The following is a 17,127-nucleotide window of genomic DNA, read 5'->3' on the forward strand; positions in this document are numbered from 1 at the left end:
CCCAGGGTATTGTTACAGTGATAAAAATAATAATGATTCAGGAGACCGTGTAGGACAGCCATTTGTGTAATCAATACACACACCCACAAGATTTCTTAAAAAGCTCTTTTGATGAGAAGGAGCTATTGAGCCCAACAAGCTTGCCAATCCTATTTACCTTGTTCTTCCACCATAAGATGTCGAAAATAAATGGTCCTCAAAGTCCTACAGTCCACCACACTACTTGATCAATTATTCCATGCATCTGTGGTTCTTGATGTGAAGAAAATCTTTCTAACATACAAATATGCATAAAGAAATCTCATAACAGTTAAGAGTTCAGCAGGATCCCTACAACCACTGGAATTACTAACAGCCTGATTTCTAACTTGGACCCCCAATAATCTGAGTCTGTACCACCACTCCTACCATCTCTGTGCATTCGCAGCAACTGATAGCAGCAGCTCCCTGCACGCCAGAATTCCAACACTAAACTCCTTTGTCTTGGTCATGTTTCACTCCATACACGTCTTCCATCACCACAAGACCAGTCCTTCACTACTCTCTGCTCACATTCCCCTCTGTGAAGTGAGGCATCATGAGATGCTGCTTATCAAGTTCACATCCAGGGATTTGGAGTGCTGTTGTCAGTTTGCCCCTATGCTCATATTCCTTGCGATAGACTTCATTAAAACTGCATTACCTGAAATGACACAGCATCTGCTGTTGCCTCTCTGACATAACACAGCAAGTTGATGGTCTTTTGCCAGGTGTTTCTTACGGCATCAGATCGCATTGTATCTCTGTGCCAGAGGTCCTCTGCACACGAGACACACGACACCTGTGTATACTTCGTGCAGAAGTAGGAAGAGAAATGCGAGGGACTTGCACAGAAGTGACACTCCCAAATTCCACATACACGGAGATAAAGGGGTCACACTTATCACACGTATCTCCTGTCAGTTTCAACATCTGCAGCCAGACATGCATGCACTGCTCTGCTTCCAATTAACGTAACCTGCTGGGGTCCACACTTCACCGAAGACTGCTACTACCTCAAGTCTAAGAATTAAGAAATGTGAGCTTGCATAACTGCACGCCACTGAATGTTTTATGTGGGCCGGCTAACCAAGGCCTGCCCCCTCACCTGTTGTATCCACTGCCCATATTCCACCATTGCCTGTCTGCAAGGCACCTTGTCACTTGCTCTTCTCATAAACATTTGGAAAGAAGAAGCCGACTGTGGGCACTATTGAATTTAGCAGTGTCGACACTCAGTGGGCTTTACTGGCTGGTCTAGAACACTAAACAAAAAACCAAGTGGCACAGAAGTGTAACCCGCCACATCAAGTACTATTAAGGAGCTTCTGCCCTGTAGTCAGACCAGTTATAAGCAGGCAGTGCATTAAGAGGCTATGCTCAACCAAAACGTTGTTTTCGGTGGCAAAGTCTTGTGCCATTTGTCTAATAAAGACCTCCCCATTTTAAACACTGCCTTCAGATAGTTTGCCCACTGTTGATGAGTTACACTGCTACCAAATGAGCCTGTGCTCAGCTACACAGATTGCATTTCTGCATTGTGTTTTCTTTGTTAACTTTATGCATTACAGTCTGAGTCTCAAGGAGTCAACACAGCTGAAAATAAATCTAAGATATTGTGACCAAGTAAAGCAATCGAGGCCAGTGCAGAGACAACACCTGCTTTACTGCTAAGTTGACCAAGCCAAATGGATTTAATGATATGGAAACATCACATGGAGACTTGTTCATCATGTCTCCTTTTCTCATGCACGCTAGCTAATATCAATGGATAGACTTCAAATACTGTAAAAGTATTGCACTCCCTCTTCAGAGGTCTTCACATAAAATGTGATACAACACTGCTTATAACTGCCTTGCTGCAATGGCATCTCTCCTCTCCTTTCCAAATACATAAATATCATCTAACAATCTTGGCCTGCTTGCTGCTTTCCTCTCACGTAAATAACTTGTGGCCACTGCACAGGAATGCCTGATCACCCATACGGGCTTCTCGTCAGCTTTGTTCAGCATCTCCAATTACAAATTTCCCCCCGAGAATGGCACCTAAATTCGTTTAGATTGTTATGTTGTTTTTTTTTTTTTCCCTTTTGGATACCATGTGGTTCATGCGTATAATCATGTCACGACTATTCCAGGTGCTGCTGGAGGCTCATGCTGCGGTTCTTGGCCCCAGTGGGGTGGTGCAGCAGTGCTGTGTCATTGACTATGACGGATGGCCTCCCTGCGATGGGTTCACATTCCTTTTTTTCAGTCCTCATTCTGACTTTTTTTCTCACAAGGCACCTAAACTAATCCCTGGTCCTGCTGACTTGAAGAGTTTTATTTGTCATTTGTGGCCCTTCATTGGTGTTTTGGCTCTAAATACATCATTTATTACCATTGTTTATTTGAGATTTATGCTCCCAAACGTATTTTCACTGCATGCTACAGCTTCAGAGAGCGCTCTGTTGGAAGTATTTTCAGTCACGGTACCCACAAATGAAAAGGATTAGAAAGTAGGCAGTACCCTCTACTACCACTGGCATGACATAGCTGATATAAGCCAGACAGTGCCCACACTAGGCATCAGATCATTTGAGACTGCATTAAACTGGCGATTACATCAACTTTGAGGAATGTGGCCTCGGTGCCTTCATCCTTTGAGTTGTCAGGTGGTTTTCTTTCTTTTTCTTTCTTGCTTACCAAAAATGAGTACAGGAGTATGGAGTAGCAACTAAGGTCTCATGTTTGTTAAACATTCCCCTATGTCCCATTTGCTGCTTGCACACTACACTTTCTGGGTCAAGTGTAATGTGTAGCCCCGAGAAAATGTCTTTTATTTTTATTTTAATTCTTCCAAGAGTTAGTTTCTTGCATTTGACTGTCATCTCCTACGTCAGCTTGTAGAAATGTCTGGCTGGTGGTCCATAATAGAAATCCTTCAGCATTGTGATGTTTTAGGACTTTTTTTGCATGTACTACTTGCACCTGCTTACAGCATCTCTAAAGCATGAAGGTCTGAGCCATTCGTCTTTTTGAACCATTCTTTGGTGGATTTGCTTTAGTGGTTTGGGTCATTGTTTTGTTGCAAGGTCCACGTTACAGTACAGTTTCAGGCTCTTCATGTACTTTAGGGCTGACAATATAATGACAGGCTTTTTGGTTTTCGACACAGATGACAGCAGGTGTTGTGGCCAATGTGCTCTAGCTGTGTCTCAGCCTCTTGACACTTAATAATAATAATAATAATAATAATAATTCTTTGAATTTATATGGTGCTTTCCTCACTACTCAAAGCGCTCAGCAATTGCAGGTTAAGGGCCCAACAGAGCAGAGTCCCTTTTGGCATTACTGAGGCAAGGCTTGCCTGTAAATGCCTTGGCGCTATCTGTCCTGGACAAATTTAGCAGAGGCCATTGTGTTTTCAGGGTGGCATCAGTTGTAGATGAGTGATTACAATACTAATGAAAGGCACTATATTTTAGATTCACAACAGATCTGTCAGAGAGTGCAAATGCAGCAGAGTAGAGCCAACCAAACTCTGCTTGATGCAACACTGCTGGCATTAGCGATGTTGCTCGACAAGCTCAAAGACAAGCAGAGGTACTACTGAAATGCTATATTTATCAATTAAACAGGCGTATGGTAGCTCACACATATAGAAAGCCCAACACACGGGATTGAATAGACAGTTCAGTGCAGTAAGAGGTCATAAAATAAAGGGAAAACGCACAGTCGGCTGACTCATCAGCTCTGAAAACACTTCAGTGTTTCATAAAGTAACCGTACAACTGCACTAAGGATGATGCTTGATATTGCAAACTCTTAGCCGTACATTGCAAAGGCAGATGCTAAAGCGCCGAAATTGCAAGCTGGAGAGTTTGATGTGTCTGAAAAGTGAATCTCTACAAAAGTTATGTTATCGAAATGGTGGTGTTCTGAGAAAAGCACATGCTGACAAATGTGCTCAGTAATGCGTTAACATTTAAGGTACACTTGAACCCACTAATTTCTCTGTTACATATAGAGTATACAACTCCCGTAAACATAGTTTCAATTGTGATATATAAATGTCTTGTGAATGTAGATTGTAAAACAGAATTATTTCCCATTAAAATGAATAATAAAAATAAAAAAAGAAAATGCGGCCATTCAAAACCTAAAACACAACAGCAAACACCAAACCACACAATTAAAATAAGTGTACAGTGCCACGGTAGGCAGAGTCCCTTGAAAAAGTCAAAATGTGACAGCCATCATAAACCTGACATATCTTGACCTGGACATCTCCAGCACTTAGCCTTATGTTTTGTACCTGCTTCCCCTAACAGTAATAACATTTTAACATGCAGGAATTGTCATTTTTCTGAGTAAATGATTTTACTGCTTTTTTCCAATCACAGTGACTGTCCATGATTGGAAAAGCAAGTCACTAAATATCCTGCTGGAAGGGAGATCTGCATGTATTTTGGCAAACAAGAACAAAATACATGGCAGAAAAAGCAGGTGAGAACTTGAGTGTGACTGCATTTGTCACTGCGCATTTGTTGGAGTGCTTTAAGCATCCATTTTCTAACCCGCTGAATCCGAATACAGGGTCACGGGGGTCTGCTGGAGCCAATCCCAGCCAACACAGGGCACAAGACAGGAACCAATCCTGGGCAGGGTGCCAACCCACCACAGGACACCCACACACCAAGCACACACTAGGGCCAATTTAGAAGCGCCAATCCACCTAACCTGCATGTCTTTGGATTGTGGGAGGAAACCCACGCAGACACGGGGAGAACATGCAAACTCCACGCAGGGAAGTGAACCGGGAAACCCAGGTCCCTTAACTGCGAGGCAGCAGCGCTACCACTGTGCCACCGTGCCGCCCTGCTTTAAGCACGTCCTCTAAAATTGCAGTGCATTGCTTTCCATGAAAACAGTCCCGTTTTCCATTACTTGCCAAACTGAATTTTGATTAGGTTTACTTCTGTTAAAACACGTGCATTAAAAATGTACATGCATACATAAAAATGTGCTTTAAGAATGTATTTTGGAGAGGGCAAACATGTCTGGATGGGGTCCCGTGACACCAACCATGAATGGTAGGCAAGCAGTAACTTTTCCCCCCAAGACAATTGAATTTCTGTGGATATAAATACTACAAATAAGTGCAAAACAGGATTCTTCATTGTTACTCTTTAAAATGAGATCATCTGTCACAGTTAACGTTGTTGAAGCACAATCAAATATTCATCAGTCCAAAAATGTTAAAAAAAAAAAAAAACAAACCTTTTCATTTAAGGGTATTTGTATTTTTTGTACCACTGTGCATAACATCCATCCATCCATTCTCTAACCCGCTGAATCCGAATACAGGGTCACGGGGGGTCTGCTGGAGCCAATCCCAGCCAACACAGGACACAAGGCAGGAACCAATCCTGGGCAGGGTGCCAACCCACCACAGTGTGCATGACAGTTAAGTAATAATTCACTGGGCAGCTTTCAGCCCAATGTCTCTTTCCACCGTTTGTCAGCTCCAGCTGCTCGACTTACTTCTGATTGTCACACCTGTCATAATTAGGCACACTTTTACTTATGGCATTAGACCTCCATTGTGTTATTATAGAATAACATGGTAATAGTAACTTGTATAGGAATTGTAATAAAAAAGATTGAATTTGCCAGATCTTGATTATTTATGTGATTTATTTTAAACTAGGCATGTCACCCAGGTAATTGAGTACATTTCAAAATGTCTGATGTCTCCTGCCCCATGTTTTACCTTGTGTGCCCGAGCATCTCTTGACCTCCTTGAGCCTGCTGCTATAAAGCCAGCTTCTCAGACTTTTATTTTATGGCACCTTGCTCACCTTGTGTCTATTCTTACACCTCCTGTCTTTGAAGGCGACTCTCTGAGTGCCTCCTATGCCTTTACTCCTCTTTTCTGTGTCTTGTGGACAAAGGTTTGAGACAACAGCAGGCAGACACCGATTCAAACAAGCAGAATTCTTTTTATTCTTTCTTTTCTTGGTGAGCAGAGAAATCTGTGCAGACCCTGTCAGCTTGTCATTGACAGTTTCTAATCACAGCTCTCCCCACACTTTACAGTAGGCTTTTATATCCTTTTTTTATCAGTACACACTTACACTTACTTATCTTATAGTTGCAGCTTTACAGGCAGCCCTCCCTCACTGGTGGAGTAACTTTTTTTTTTGTTAACTAAGACAGGGTGCATCTTCCTAAGGGCCGACACACCCTTCATCCACCTCTTCCCTCTTAGCTTGTGGCTATTCTCTACGCCCAGGCTCTAACCTTTAACTTTCCTACATCACATACCTTAACAATCTTAATGCATTCATATGGTTAACACAGAGAACTCTTATACTTGCAGATGTATACATTTTCTTAGCATCAGCTGATTTGCATAACATATTTTCCATCCACCCAAACGCGCCCAGATAGTAATCGTCAAGGCGTTTTAGACTTGTTTAAGTACCAAATGTTATGTTGCACTTAGGTGTAGTCTCCAGATCTTCTTCCTCTCTTTTGGACTAGGTCAAAGGGCCGTCAGTCCAAGATTCTTTGTTCAACTGCTATTTAAGATATTGATTCAAATTTTGTATTACTATTCCACAGTCTCACACTCCCTCCTTCTATCGCTTCACTATAGCCATACTGACCAATCGGATTGCTTGTATGGACCGGACACACACACACACACACACACACACACCTTCGATCGCTGTTGATATTTAAGCCATTACATACATGCTTGTGATTTCACAGGTAGAAAAGGCTGCTTCTCTGTACTGTTTAGTGCCTGTGTACGTTATTCAGTTGTCATTATCTGGATACAAATAAAAATACAAGAGATATGTAAAAAATGTGAAATAAAAAGTAGATGAAAGATAGATCTCGGTACACAGACATTTATCAAGAACATACATTTCATTCTCTTTTTCTAGATGCACACTGAGAGTTGGAAAATACCAGTTAATTAAAGCTAAGTATTTGTTTTTTTTCCAAATCGTGTCAGTTAACAATGAGAAGACACAGTTACAGATGACAGGAGCAGAAACTTCATTGTCATTTCTGCTTCAGTGATCACAAGTAACCAATTTAATAAAAAAAAAAGACTTTAAAGAAATGAAAGTCAAATCTTTAAAAAAGCAGATCAGTATAGTTTACTTTTGTCTGCAAAATTACTTTAAAATTGTAATCAATCCTTTTGTGCATTTCTAAACTGACACAATAAAGGATAAAACTGGTAAGTAAAAGCATATTAGATTAATATGGGAGTGAAAATAATGTCAAGTAATGGTTGGAACAAGATCCTACATGGAGTGAGGCGAGTAGTCAGGGTAACATCTTTAGTGATGTTCGGCGCTCTTCCACTAGGCCTTGGCATGCTTAGTCTGAGACAATCGTGAACACAGAATTAGGCCCATCTGATGAATGCTGTAGCTTTGTTGCCCTGCAGTGGCCATACGAGAAAGGTCAGTTTGCTTTTAGAATTCAGAATTTCTCACGTGTGGGTTCCCTTTGGGTCCCTAAACTGGACAGGAAGAGTGTGATAGCTTGTGATTCGGGGGTCATAATTGCAATTAAATATAACTTCTTTGGCCTTCGTTGTGTTTGATATGCCAAGCCACGACATCTCCCAGGATGCAGTTTGGCACAAGATGACAATATTACAAAACAGAATTTGTAGCTTGCCAATTATTGTGTGCTTTTTTTCTTGCAGCTGCCCCAGACATCACTGGGCATAAGAGGAGTGAGAACTTAAATGAAGGTCAAACAGCTCTGATGTACTGTAAATCTGTAGGTTACCCTCACCCCACATGGCAATGGAAAAAATTGGATAATAACGTTCCCATGGTTAGTATTGCTTTGCTTTTCTCCTTGCATTTCAGCTTAGTTCGCTAATATTGTTGAGTAATTCAGTTAGCTTTCTTGAGACCACAAAGCCCAGTTAAGTAGATCATTTTTGGTGGGCCTGCAGCATTAACTGTACCTTTCATAGATCCAATAAAGCCTCATCAAGCACAGATAGATAGATACTTTATTAATCCCAAGGGGAAATTCACATAATCCAGCACCAGTATACCGATACAAAAAAAAAATAAAATTAAAGAGTAATAAAAATGCATGTAAAAATGGACAATAACTTTGAGTAATGTTCGCGTTTACTCCCCCGGGTGGAACTGAAGAGTCGCATAGTGTGGGGTCTCCTCAGTCTGTCAGTGGAGCAGGACGGTGACAAAAGTCTGTCACTGAAGCTACCCTCTGCCTGGAGATGACACTGTTAAGTGGATGCAGTGGATTCTTCGTGATTGACAGGAGTTTGCTTAATGCCCATCGCTCTGCCACAGATATTAAACTGTCCAACTTTAATCCTACAATAGAGCCTGCCTTCTTAACAAGTTTGTCCAGGCGTGAGACGTCCTTCATCTGTATGCTGCCTCCCCAGCACACCAACGCATAGAAGAGGGCGCTCACCACAACCGTCTGGTAGAACATCTGCAGCATCTTATTGCAGATGTTGAAGGACACCGACCTTCTAAGGAAGTATAGTCGGCTCTGACCTTTCTTGCACAGACCATCAGTGTTGGCAGTCCAGTCCAGTTTATCATCCAGCTGCACTCCCAGTATTTATAGGTCTGCACCCTCTGCACAGTCACCTCTGATGATCAAGGGGTCCATGAGGGGCCTGGGCCTCCTAAAATCCACCACCAGCTCCTTGGTCTTGCTGGTGTTCAGGTGTAAGTGGTTTGAGTCGCACCATTTAACAAAGTCTTTGACTAGGTTCCTGTACTCCTCCTCCTCCTGCCCACTCCTGATGCAGCCCACGATAGCAGTGCCATCAGTGAACTTTTGCACGTGGCAGGACTCCGAGTTGTATTTGAAGTCTGATGTATGTTGGCTGAACAGGACCGGTTAAAGTCCAGTCCCCTGTGGCGCTCCTGTGTTGCTGACCACAATGTCAGACCTGCAGTTCCCAAGACGCACATACTGAGGTCTGTCTGTAAGATAGTCCACCATCCATGGCACCAGGTATGGATCTACTCCCATCTCAGTCAACTTGTCCCTAAGGAGCAGAGGTTGGATGGTGTTGAAGGCGCTAGAGAAGTCCAGAAACATAATTCTTACAGCACCACTGCCTCTGTCCAGGTGGGAGAGGGATCGGTGTAGCATATAGATGATGGCATCCTCCGCTCTCACCTTCTCCTGGTATGCTAACTGCAGAGGGTCGAGGGCGTGGCAGACCTGTGGTCTCAGGTGGTGAAGCAGTGAAAAAAGTTTGATAGGGACACAGGGGATCCTCTAGACAGGAGCCATTGCCAGAAAACTAAATGAATGTGGCCCACAGCTGTGTTTTCTGCCTTCTCTCACCATTTTAACAACATTCAGACTACAGTATTTGCTGAACCCACTGTCATCTTCTCTTTGAGAATTGAGAGTATTTTGGGGAGACTTCTACATTCTGCTGCCACAGCCTTCTGAGCAGACGCGGTTGATGATTTTGGCCTTTGCACATGCACCCACTCAGTGTGAGAATTGTAGTCCCACCTGTACTAGCAGATGGGGCAGTACTTGCCTTCCTTAACCCAAACAATGTGTTAAACAGTTATGCTTTCTTCCTAAAAGGACATCCTGAACACCTCCGAACGCTACTTCATTACAAGCAAAGGCAACTATACAGAACTGAGTATAATAAATCTACAGATCGATGAGGACCCTGGAGTGTACCAGTGCAGTGCTTTCAACAGTATTGGTGAAAAGAGCATGACGACCATCCTACGAGTGCGTAGCCACCTGGCACCTCTCTGGCCCTTCCTTGGTGTGCTTGCTGAAATCATCATTTTGGTTATCATCATCGTGGTCTACGAGAAGCGCAAGAAGCCAGATGAGGTTCCTGACGGTAAGTTTCTCTGATAATCCTCTGGCAAGTTTCCCATGAGCAGCACTTCCACTTATCGATGTAACAGGCATGAAGAGCTCTGGTGATCATTTTGCAGTCAGGTGAGCTGCTCAGAAGCAACAAGTGTTGCAACCGCAGTGACACTCACATGCCTAATGGAAGTTCTGCAACCTCTCCTAATGTACAGAAGATGGCACTAAAACAGTCCTTGGACTGAGGAGATGCAAGTCTCTGCTTCACAAGTTTCCGAATAAGCAAACAAAGTATTAAAGCAGAGTTTTGGCTGCTGTCTCAAATGGCAGTTTGAGTTTGGTAAGTATATCAAGTACAGTGGGCGATATGGAGTCCATAGCTGGAAACACTTTGTGTACTTTTGTCTGTATGCATGTTTCTATTTGTGTTCATCATTCTTAAGAAAGTGTGTGTGATTCCCCATTAAAATGTATCATTATCCGTTTGTAACTGGGTGGGAGTATGTGAGAGCCCTTTTAGGCACTTCTGCCAATACACACCGTGCGTGTGTGGGTACATTTGTGGCTATCTCTGTGAGAGCTTGAGGGAAAGTGTGTGCATGTGTACGTGTTTGTGCACACTGACATTTGTATGGCCCTTCAGGCAGTAGCCTAGCTGCTTGCTCATTTCTAGCACTATTGGCAGTGAATCAAACAGAATATCTCCACTTTAGGCCAGGAAGCACGGTGTCCCTCGAGGTAAGTAAGATACACGATAAAGAAGGTCTCTGGTTTTACATCTTGTATTAGTAGGTGACCAGCAGCCATCTGAACTTCTTTTCAGGTTTGTGGGCATGCAGTGTGTCAGCCACAGGTTCAGACCTTTAACATCTGAATGCCTGATGGCTGAAGCCATGGTACATTTCTGTGCCTATGGGCTAAGATGGCCACGTAGGAATTGGCATGGCAGTGGCCGTCGTTGATGCTTGTCGGTTTCTGTGACTTGTTTCTTTTTCCCCCCCTAAATTGCATCCTAACCTAAAACATGGTGGTAAGTGAGAGATCGGCATGCCTCCTGTCAGCTTGCGTCTCTTTACAGTCCATCAGCTCATGATGTCAGCACACTCTCTCCTTTTCATCCACAGCCAGTTGTTGACATGACATTTGAGCGCTCTTGTCTTCCTCTCGTTTTCTCTGGAGTGTGATGCTGTGCTGGGGATTGTAAGGGAGCTCGTAGCCACGCAAGCTTGAGGCTCCCTCGTGGCAGGCCATCTGCCCTACTGCTGAGCCTCCACTCACCCCGCTTTGCTGCCACACTTTCAGGCATGGACTCTTGCTTGGCTGCAAGGGCTCTTTGACTGAAATGTGGGCACTTTAACCATTGTGCAACCCTGGCCAAGGTTAAAGTAGGTCCCAGGGTGTGTTTTACCTTTACATCTATGCGTGTTTCTATCTCGCTCACTCTGACATATTTTCACCGGTTTGCTCTTGCTCTCGTTCGCCTCCTGCTTTGTTCCCCCTCCCAGTCACATTTACATGTACTGGCAGTGACTTCACCTCTCTGTGGCCTCAAGTACAGGTGGAGTAATGGCTCAAACATTACTCCTGCTCACCACCCTGTACATACATCCCTGCTCTGTGCCCTCCAGCTCTTGTGGAATATTGCTTTGTCTTTGACGCTGACCTGTAGGAAAGATTTGGAGGAAGTAATTGAACAAAAAAATGTTTATATAAAAAAAAAAAAAAATTGAAATGTATCCGAGGAGCCAGTGACGATTGCAATAGGTGGCTGTTAGCAGTATTCCACACCCTTTGAGCACATGAAGTCGGGAGGAAGATACACAGAGCACATAACCTATTGACACATGTTGTAAATGTGCTTTTGAATTGCATTCTTGTTTACCATGTTGAATAGTCCATGTTGTTTTCTCTCTCACCCCTAACTTTATCTTTTTCTCCCACCTGCACACCCTCCCCCCACCTCAAAAACCCGGCCTACTACTGGGATGCCTGGTGCAGATGATGAGCCAGCTGGACCAATGTAAGTGAATTGTTTGAATTTCTCCCTTTTTTCATTTTCACACACTTGTTTTTTTGCCCAACTGACTGCTTTTAGACCTTCAACTCAAACATGACTCAACCTTTAAAGTGCTTAATGCTGAGAGCAATGATCCAAAAATGTTCTTCATTTAGTCATGCATTTCAAATTTGATATAAATGCATATAAAAAATTAGCATAGTGTCTGCATTTTTACAAAATGAAAAAGTTGACTGCAATATGAATGAAGCCCACAATGACAAAAATATCTACAACCCAGATTTGCAGTGGCAACCGAAGTCTGAAGCTGTCCATCTACCACTGATGTATGTAGTTCGAAACTACTACATCCACTGACATAAGTGACTTTTTTTTTGTAGCATATGAATATATTTGTAAAATGAGGCTGACTACTTGTGTACTGGACCTCATCTCCCACACACATATTAAATCCTGCCTTCATGCCATAATCCCAACTGTTACAACAATAATAGATACATCCCTTGACACCAGTTTTGTGCCAGCTACTTTTAAAATTGTTTCTGTAACCTCAATCAGGTCTTGATGCTGACAGTCTCAACAATTTTCAGCCATGTCTCAATCAATTAATCAGTCAATCAAATTTATTTATAAAGCACGTTTAAAAACAAAAGAAGTCGTACCTGAGTTCTGTACAAAGAAACAAGTGTGGCTACTATCAAACAACCAGTTTAATAGAACAGTAAAAACTATTGAATAGCTATCCTCCCCCTCGTGACGACCTCACCCACCATAAAAGGCAGAGGGAAAAAAACTGGATTTTTAACCGAGTCTTAAAAACCTCAATAGAACAAGAAGAGCTTATATGGAGCAACAGATCGTTCCAAAATCTTGGAGCAATAACTGAAAAAGCCCTGTCACCCTTAAACTTTAACCATGATCTAGGAACTGCAAGGAGTAATTGAGCAGATGACCTCACCCCCCTCTCGGGAACAAGAGTTTTGAAGGACTTCACAGATGTATTTAGAGGCGATGCCACACAAGGCCTTACGAACAAACAATAAAACTTTGAAGTCAATCCAAAATCTCACCGGCAACCAATGGTGGGAGGCCAATACAGGTGAGATATGCTCTCTTTTACTAGTGCTGGTCAGAAGTCTAGCTGCTGCATTCTGTACTGACTGAAGGAGCAACATGCCAGATTTGGGCAATACCACATATTGGGAATTGCAATAATCATGCAAAGATGTAATAAAAGCTTGAATAACTGTTCCTTCTATGAAAGGAAGGACTTTTCAAATGTCAAAGCTGGATTTTATGACCCCAGAGATTTATTTGTCAAAGATCAAAGACGAATCAAGAATGCCGCCCAGATTCTTAACATCATTACAAATCTTTGCCATCAATGAGTCTAAATAAGTGCCAGCTTCATTAGCATAAGAAGTAGGGCCAAAAATAATGATCTCGGTTTTATTTTCAGTTACTTGGAAGAAATTTTGTGGCAGCCAGAGTTCAATGTCATCAATACCCTCCATCAGCTTATTTACAGATGAAACAATGTCAGGGCTTACTTTAACATAAAGCTGGGTATAATCAGCATAACAGTGGTAATCGACTCCATGTTTTTGGGGTAAGGGCCCCAAAGAGAGCAAGTATAAGGTAAATAATAGCGGGGCCAGAATATAGCCTTGTGGTAGACCTTGAGTGAGTAGAGCTGACTGGGAGAAGTTATCACCCTATGTTTATCGACATAGGTCTACCATTTTAAGTAGGATGCAAACCATTTCAGTGCACATCCTTGAATACCAACTTCATACTAAAGCTGATTTCATAGGACCCTACTCTCACTGACCTTTTCTGTCAAAGGTTCTTGAACATGTTGTAGCCTCACAACTCAGCAATTAGTTAACTTCTAATAATTTGATGGAACCCTTTCAGCCTGGTTTCAGGGCACAGCTGTGAAACTACTCTGCCTAAGGTAACTAATGATTGGTTTAATGGCAGCAGAATCTGGACAAAACAGCATGTCAATTCTGTTATATCTTAGTGCAGCATTTGGCACTATCAAACATGACATTCTATTGTCCAGAATGGAGAACATGCTGGGTATCTCTGGCACTATCCCCTAGTGGTTTAAGTCCTATCTGACTGACAGGCAAGAGTTTGTTAGTTTTGGAAACAGCAGATTCGGCTTCGTGGCAGTCACATAAGGGGTTCCTCTGGGCTCTGTCCTGAGTCCTCTGCTCTTCTGTATCTATATGCTTCCCCTTGGCCGTATCATTCGTAGCTATGGCCTGGGATATCATTTTTATGCAGATGATACTCAACTCTGTTTCAATGTTAAAAGTGAAATATCATCAGGGCTTTCTCAGCTCACAACTTGGCTCAGTGAAAATAAAACCTGGATGGAGCAGAACCCTTTAAAATTAAATTGCAACAAAATTGAACACTTGCAAATTCCCACTACAGTGCAACTTAAGAAAAAGAGCTTCTTCTCAGTCACTCTTGGCGATGATCTCATCAGACCTTCTTCTAATGCAAGGAATCTTGGTGTCATTTTTGATTCCTCCCTTTCTTATTCTACCCACATAAACCACATTAAGAAACTTTCTTACTTTCTCCTCTGCAACATATTCCGTATTCGATTATTCCTTTCCTCTTCTAATGTTGAGAAACTTGTCCATGCTTTTATCACATCCCGCATCGATTACTGTAACTCCCTACTGGCAGGTGCCACTTTAATCTTGTATCACAGCACCAGTTGATTCAAAACTCTGCTGTAAGAGTCCTGACACAGACCAGCAACAGCAAGCATGTAACATCCATCCTGCTTCGCCTCCACTGACTCCCTGTGTCTTTCAGGTCTGAGCATAAAATTCTATTAACCTACAAAGTGTTACCGTATATACTTGCATATAATTCAATCAGAAAATCAGACCCTGACTCATACGCCCGTTCAAAAAGGAGACACTTAATTTTTTCTTGCTTCCTCCAATCTCACACCAGTACTCAAATTTTGTTAGTCAGTTACCAATTTCTTTTGCCACTTCAGCAACTTTTAATTTAAAACCAGCTTCATATTTTCATGTGATCAAACATTCCATCATAGATAAGGGATGCTCTTACGATAAAGGTGTATGACAGTGTGAGATACACAAAACGGTGCAAACGTCGCTTTGGAATTGTTCGGGTATTACCGTGTGGTTACGTTGACACAAAAAAAAGGCAGTGTGCTCCGTGGTTACTCTCTCAGGTGGGCGTTAGCATATCGTAATCTCTCGGACCAATAACGGGAGTTTTCAATATACGACTTGTACAACTGACATTATAAAATACCGGAAATTATACAGTAAAATCAAGCCCCGACTTATTTGTGGGAGAACTTAAACACAAGTATGTACAGTAAATGGCCTCACACCGGACTACATCAGTGAACTTCTCCATCCCTATGCTTCTGTTTGCCCACTGTGGTCTTGTGATTCTGGCAATCTTGTTGTGCACCACACTAACCTGCACTCTGTGGATGACAGGGCCTTCAGCCATATAGCTCCCTGACTTTGGAACAACCTCCCTACATTAATTAGATCAACTGACTCAATTCATTCTTATAAATAAAAAACAACTTCTGACTGATCTCTTCAGTTTAACCTGACATTCTGCCCCCTCTCTCAGTCTTCATCTCTGTCCAGATGCGCAGTATAATTTGTATGTGTGTTATATCACAAATGTTATTTGCTAGTTTTTCATTTAGTATTTTACTGTTTTTGTCTTTTATTCTGTGCTTTGTGTATCCTGTATCTGCCTGTTTTAGTGGCCTATTCCAGAAACATTTGTATTCATTGTTACATAAACCTGTTGTTTCTTTCTGAAACTCTTTGGAGAGCCTCAAAGATGGGAAAGATGCTATATAAATAAAATGTATGAATTATTATTATTATTATTATATTCTTACTCAGCTTTACAGGCTTGACTAATGTCTATTTCAAAACCCCTAATCAGAGTATTTTCTGATACAAATTTCTGGTTGTATATTTTAAAAGCAACCATTTCCTCTACAGCTCTGCTGTTCATGCTTTCCAGCAGTTTGAGCACTACTTTCACCAGTGATGCAATCTGATGAGAGCAACTTTTCAATATGGTATCATCAATCTGTAGTGTTCCATAAAATGTCTTGTTTTTAAGATGTGTACTTACGTCAAGTAGAATCAACTGCTTTCAGTGTGTCATTGTATTCAATGGGAGCATTCTATTGTTCAGACATACCTTTTTGTTTTGTTTTTAAAAAAACACCCTACGTATTCACAAATAAAGGACACTGACATTCTTGTGGACATTGTTTTCTTTTATATCTTAATTTTTGACATAGAAAAAAAATTAAAGACCATATATACTAATATTCTTGAAGATGATATGGTGTTTGCTGAATACAATACAACCATTCAACAGTAGCAAGCCAATTAAAGCCACTGTTGCGCCAACTTACTATTAACACTATGTTTTTAGCACATTGCATTTTAGACATGATCATAGCTTTTTCTTCCCCCCACTGTCTCATGACTAAGCTTTCACACTCTCAGCAGCACTCTATGAAGGACACCTACAGGGCTGTTATTTTTGAAAATGAAACAGGAAAGTACAAGTAGACTGCTGGAACTGCAAGTCAGTAATTGCACTTCAGAAGAAAATGTTGAATTTAGTAATTAAAGCTGGAATTTTGCCAAGCTATGAAAATTAAATAAATACAATCGACACTGAATGATTTCACAGGTTTGTCCTGTAATAATATTTTCTACCTTTTCAGATTGTGAACTAATATTAGATGAGTGAGTTGTTTTTCCCCACCTGCAAGAAGAAATGTATTTTGCTCAAACAAAAACTTCACAAAACTTCCCTTTTAGGCTCCAAGACCACTTCTCAGAAAGTCTTCTAGATATGTCCGCTGCTTTCTATAGAACTTATCCTTTCTGTGTTACATTCATCAGGCTAGCATATTTTGATTGTTCATTCTGCTTTGTTAACACACAGACGGGTTTATCTATGTGTTTTTCTCTTTCAGGAAAACCAACTCCACCAACAACCATAAGGATAAGAATCTGCGCCAGAGGAACACCAATTAGTGGGCTTTGGGCATGGTAGGTAAACTGATGGGGTGAGCAGGCAGTGAGGCTTGCATTGAACTCAGTGAAAAATAACCTTGGGCATTTTTTTTAAGCTTGGGAATAAGGCACAAAGAAGCCATAAATGCT

At 41.7% G+C, this 17,127-nt stretch overlaps 1 protein-coding gene across 3 annotated transcripts in view; it reads left to right on the plus strand.

Moving 5' to 3' along the window:
- The window catches only part of LOC120541073 (neuroplastin-like), a 44,962-nt gene that overhangs the window by 26,598 nt on the left and 1,237 nt on the right, over positions 1 to 17,127 (plus strand). For 2 of the 3 annotated variants that reach the window (XM_039772350.1, XM_039772352.1), the window contains 4 exons: positions 7,736 to 7,869; positions 9,640 to 9,913; positions 11,884 to 11,905; positions 16,938 to 17,013. In XM_039772350.1, coding sequence (XP_039628284.1) covers positions 7,736 to 7,869; positions 9,640 to 9,913; positions 11,884 to 11,905; positions 16,938 to 16,998 — 491 coding nt within the window. In that variant the 3' untranslated portion in view covers positions 16,999 to 17,013. The remainder of the gene's footprint in view (positions 1 to 7,735; positions 7,870 to 9,639; positions 9,914 to 11,883; positions 11,906 to 16,937; positions 17,014 to 17,127) is intronic. The other variant, XM_039772351.1, reaches the window with a different exon arrangement.

The sequence above is a fragment of the Polypterus senegalus genome, chromosome 12 (assembly GCF_016835505.1).
Source record: "Polypterus senegalus isolate Bchr_013 chromosome 12, ASM1683550v1, whole genome shotgun sequence".
NCBI classification, from domain to species: domain Eukaryota; kingdom Metazoa; phylum Chordata; class Cladistia; order Polypteriformes; family Polypteridae; genus Polypterus; species Polypterus senegalus.